Source organism: Ailuropoda melanoleuca, chromosome 8, assembly GCF_002007445.2.
Source record: "Ailuropoda melanoleuca isolate Jingjing chromosome 8, ASM200744v2, whole genome shotgun sequence".
NCBI classification, from domain to species: domain Eukaryota; kingdom Metazoa; phylum Chordata; class Mammalia; order Carnivora; family Ursidae; genus Ailuropoda; species Ailuropoda melanoleuca.
In genome coordinates, this window is record NC_048225.1 from 128,274,154 (window position 1) to 128,279,242 (window position 5,089).

General features: G+C 60.3%; 1 protein-coding gene across 1 annotated transcript; it reads right to left on the reverse strand.

The window, feature by feature from the left end:
* EFNA4 (ephrin A4) lies at positions 1–4,304 on the reverse strand. Its single transcript, XM_034667518.1, has 4 exons — positions 4,107–4,304; positions 1,492–1,787; positions 1,065–1,133; positions 1–749 (listed from the first exon to the last, which is right to left on the reverse strand). Exons 1-4 carry the CDS (start codon positions 4,217–4,219, stop codon positions 613–615), a joined length of 615 nt encoding a protein of 204 aa, XP_034523409.1. The 5' UTR covers positions 4,220–4,304; the 3' UTR covers positions 1–612.
* Positions 4,305–5,089: the final 785 nt, after the last annotated feature.

Consider the following 5,089-nt stretch of genomic DNA (forward strand, 5'->3'; position numbering starts at 1 on the left):
GGTGTCAAGGAAGGAGCCAGAGGGTGCTAGATGGGGGAGAGCAATCAAAAGTTGGGTGGTTTATTGAGGGTTTGGTCCAGACACTTATAAAAATACAAACTGGCATGATATTCAACCTCATAGCAAGTCCGTCTTCACAGAAGACAAGTGAGTGACCCCCAGGGGAGGGGAAAATGCTGCCCTGGGGAAGAGGCCCACAGGGTACTGGGCACAGATGACAGGCCTGGACTTCCTCCTTGCCCTGATCTGCCAATCTACCTGTCCCCAGGTCTTCGGTCTTGGCCCCAACAGACTCAAGGATTCAATCCCGCCAAATCCCAGTCTTTCTGGGGGGACAGGATGAGAACGTCAAAGCAGCTGACAGAGACCCTATGTTCATCTTGCCTGGGCTCCAGGGTGCCCAGGGCTGTGTGCAGCTCCCCTGCAGCTCCTCTTCAGCCTGTGATAAGGGGCCAGCCCCTGGAAGGGTCACCTCAGACCCTCTGACCGCCCGGTCACTCTTCCATTGGTCTGGCTGGCTTGACGCTGCCAGCTCGAGAGGCAGGGGCCCCTCCTCCAGGGAGTCTCGGGAGGGCTCTCGCTCCTGGGGGTAGCAGGAGGGGTCTGCTCGGCTCAGAGAACTCGCAGGAGACGCAGAATCGGGAGCAGCAACAGCAGCAAGAGACAGAGGGGGCTGAGGGCGCCTCCCCCTTGCCACCCTGATGTGCCGCTCTCTCCAGGGCTTCCAACGGGATGGGCTGACTCCGACCCTGTGAGGGAGGGACAGCACTGAGGGACCGTCCCCTTCAGCGGCCTCCTTCCTGCCCTGCGCCTGGGCTCTTCACTCCCGGCCCAGTTCAGCTGAGGCTTTGAGGGATACTGCCCTGGAGATGCCATTTCCTTGGCCCAGCATAAAGGGGTACAGTGGAAGCCCCCACAAAGATAAATGGGGGAGCAGAGGCCACAGCTGAAAACCCCACCTGGACCCCTCAGGGTCTGATTCTCCAAGACTTGCCCCCGCTTCCCTCACTCCAAGGGCCCCACATTCGCCAGAAGGGTTGCTCCCCGCACCCCAACCCACTTACTGCTCTCCTTGCAGCAGACAGACACCTGGAGCCTCAAGCACTTGCCAGAACTCTCCGAAGTTGGTACCGCTGGGTGGTGGGAAATTGGGAGGAAGAAGTTAGCACAGGCTAGTTTGCACGCCTGATTCCTTCAGACCTTCCGCTTCGTCTCCTCTCCAGTTCCCTGGAAAGCTTCGCCTTACTTTTGGTCCACACCCCAGCACCAGGCCCCAGCCGTGCCCTCCATCGTGTCCCCTTTCCCAGCTCCTCTTGCTTTCTCCTCCTCTCTGCAGACTCCCCTAGATGTCCCCCTACTCAGTATTAGACTCAGGACCCCCACCTTCATTCCCAGACCCCTCCCTTCCCCACACCTCAGGCCCTCTGCCTCGACCGTGCCGATGGTAGGGTGCCCCATCCCCCCGACAGGCAGTGTACCCCCCTCACTCACAGATGTAGTAGTAGGTCTCTCCAGGCAAGAACTCAAAGCCAAGTGAGAAGGGTGTGAAGCGCTGAATCTTCTCAGAGAATCGAACAGGGCCGAAGGGAGCGAAGGGGAGCGCACACTCCCAGCGCTTGAAGGCACCCGGCCCCTGGGCCTGGCAGGCCTCATAGCCTGGCCGGTCCACCATATACAAAGCAAACGTCTCGGGGCCGTCAGGGGGCCCGGACCCCTCATAGTGCGGGCAGAAGATGTCTAGGTAATCGTTGAGGTCCAGCTCCACCAGGCCGTCTCCTCCCAGCAGCCTGCAGGCATAGGCAGGTGCAGGCTGAAGGGGCGCGGGGAAGCTCACGGGGTGGGCTCGGTGGTCCCCGCCAGCCTCTCCCCTACCCACCGGAGAGGGAGCAGCTCAGCAAGGCCTGAGGTTCCCAACCTGACAACTCTTGACAGACAGAGTCAAGAGATGGGGGGGGGCCGATTCGCAGGTATTGAGAGGTGAAGGGACTGCGGTGCCCATAACCTCATGGCTCGAGCCTGAGAAGGTCACTCGCCATACCCTACACTTTCAGGCTGGAGCTGCCAGCAGCTCTCCAGCCCCAGTGCCCCACAGAGGGCCTGGCATAGCACGGTACTCAGTAAACGTCAGGTGTGCGGCTGCCCAAAGAAGCCCGGGCGCAGACGCGAGGGTACAAATCTGGGCCGGCAGTGCAGGCACGGCCTCAGAGATGGACAGCCTCAGAGATGGACGCCGGGAACAGCGTCCCCATCAGCAGAGGCAGAGAAAGGAAGACTGCTTTCTAGATCTCAATGCAATGGAGAAAAATGTCACAGGAAAAAAAGGAAGAAAGACAGAAAGAAAGGGGGGGAAGGAGGAAGGAAGAGAGGGAGGGAGGAAGGCAGGAAGGAAAGAAAGGAAGGGAGAAAGGAAGGCAGGAAGAGGGAGGGAGTGGATGCGGGGAGGACATCTCCAGATATCAACTCATCGTTGGCCTACTCGGGACGCCCTTCCCTACCTCTTGGGAGCTGCCTGTGGGAGCCAGGACAGGCGGGGAGGGCTGGGACAGGCTGCCCCCACAGCATTATACACCGTGAACCACCTTCCCTCTTCCCTACCATACACACAGTCCAGAGCGACGTATGAAAGGCCTCTAACTATCCCTCAGTGGATGGTCTAAGGACCACCTGCATTTGGAGTTCTGATCAGAAATGAAGATTCCTGGGGCGCCTGGGTGGCGCAGTCATTAAGCGTCTGCCTTGGGCTCAGGGCGTGATCCCAGAGTCCTGGGATCGAGCCCCACGTCAGGCTCCCTGCTCTGCTGGGAGCCTGCTTCTCCCTCTCCCACTCCTCCTGCTTGTGTTCCCTCTCTCACTGGCTGTCTCTCTCTCTGTCAAATAAATAAATGAATAAAAATCTTAAAAAAAAAATAAAAAAGAAATGCAGATTCCTGGATTCAGCTCAGAGCCACTTGAACACAAGCTGGGCCTTGGTATGATTTGTTAGGTAGCATCCCCAGCACCTGGAAAAGTGTCCTGCCCAAACGCTCAATAAATATTTGCAGAATGAATGAATGAGCCAGAAACCTGAGGGTTGGGGGCTAGGAATCTGAATTTCTAACAAGTTCTCCAAGTGATTCAGAGGCACTGGTCTGGAACAGAGAGAGAGCTTCGGAATTAGGAGGACAATAGCTGTTATCACGTGGTGCGGGCATTGTAATGACCTGTCCTGATGCCTGCCCTCCCCGGGGGTCTCTGGGCTCCCAGAGGCCAGAGCTGAGGTCTTATCTCTCTATATCCAGCATCCTAGCACACGTCCTGCGTAACAAATGTTGGTGAGTGAACAAACGAACAGAGTCACAGATTGTCTCAAGTAGAAAATCAGAAAGGCAAACAGATGGAGAAAGCAGAGAGAGACAGGGAGAACTGAGGAGGAAAATGAAAACAGTCAAAAACTCTGAGGTTCAAAGGCTCGGGAGAAAAATAATAATTTGTATCTGTACAGCCTGCACCTCTTTCACACACATGACCTCGGTCAGCCCGCTGATTTCCCAGGGTACCAGGTGTTATTAGCCCATTTTACAGATGAGATAACTGAGGTTAGGGAGTCAAACGACTTGCCCGAAGGTGATTCAGCGGGAAGGGCAGGGCCGAGACTGGACAGAAATAGAAGGACCCAGAACGACGGAGATGAGCGCAGAGATAGTGAATGAGGCCAAGCGAGCAGGGGAGTAAACCACGCTCTTTCACAAGAGTGAAGCCCCCTGCCTCCCTCTCCAGACCGCCCTCCCCAGCTCCGGCCGGAGGAGGGGGGGAACAGCGGGAGAGAAGAGAGAAGCGAGGGGGCGGGGCTCGGAGCGCAGGCCCGGGGGCCCCCCAGCTCCGGGCTCCGAGATCCCACCGTCAGCCTTCGGAGCTGGGGTCCTCCGCCCGCCCCCCAACACGTGCGGGCGGGGGGAGCCCTGAGCGCGCCTCGCCCCTCCCCTCCCCCTCCCCCGCCGGCTCAAACAAAGGAGCCCCTGCGCGCGGCCGGGTCCGGGCGGCGCCGCGCACGGAGCGAGAGTGGGGCGCGCGCCCGGCCCGGGAGCGCGCAGGCCCGGGCCGCGGTCGGCCGGGTTCGGCCCGGCTACCTGGGGTTACTGGAGTTCCAGTAGACAGCGTGGCGGAGGCCGGAGCCCCCTCGCAGCGGGGAGCTGAGGAGCGCGGCCCAGAGGACAGTCCGCAGCAGCGGCAGCAGCCGCATCGCCCCCGGGGTCCGCTCTGGTCTGGTCCGGCCGGTCCCGGCCCGCTTCGCTGCCGCGGCGAGAAAGGTACAAAGTGGAGGTGGGGGGGTGCGGAACTGGGGGTGGGGTGCAGACACTCGCAGGCCACGCCTCCGGGTAACTTTCCGCCAATGGGAGCGCACCCCCGCCTCCCCCCTCGGAGAGGCAACTCCTGTTAACCCTCTGTGCGCCGAGGCGCGCGCCAGGCTCGCCACGCTCCCACCCGGGCGGCACCGTGTCGCGAGGGGGCGGGAGGGGCGACGCAGTCCACTGTCTGGGAGTTCGTTTTAGGGAGGTCTCGTCTTTCGTGTCTGCGTTAGTACCGGGTAGGTAGGAAGCCTTATTACAAATTTGGAAGATTTAAATAGGAGCACACGGCCTTTGGCCAGAAAGAGGAAAAAGTGAGGCACGGGCGAGGACCCACGAAACCCGTCCAGCTTCACCTTAGCATGTTGCCCGTTTTTGTCCATCCAGTGATAGCGCGGTGGAAGGGACAGATCGCCTCCTGGGATTCCCCCTAACCACCCCCGCCCCCAGCCTCAGCGGTGAGCTGGTGCCCACCTTGGGCACCTGTCCCTTTCCGCCCCACACCTTCACTCTGGGCTGGGGCTCGCGCGGCCCCATTCCCGAAGTCGAAATAATGGGGTGGTGCGGCCTGTACAAAGCACCTTTGTTCCCAAGCCCTCAGGTGGGGCAGGGGAGGGGGAGGAGGCAGGTGCACGGCCCTGGGATCGTGGGAGCCGCCGCCCCGCTCCGCCCCGGCTCCGGGGCTCTGAGAACACCAGCCAGATCCACTCTTCCCAGCCACGGGTCAGAGGGTGGGGACGGCGGGTCCAACAGCTGGGCCGGTT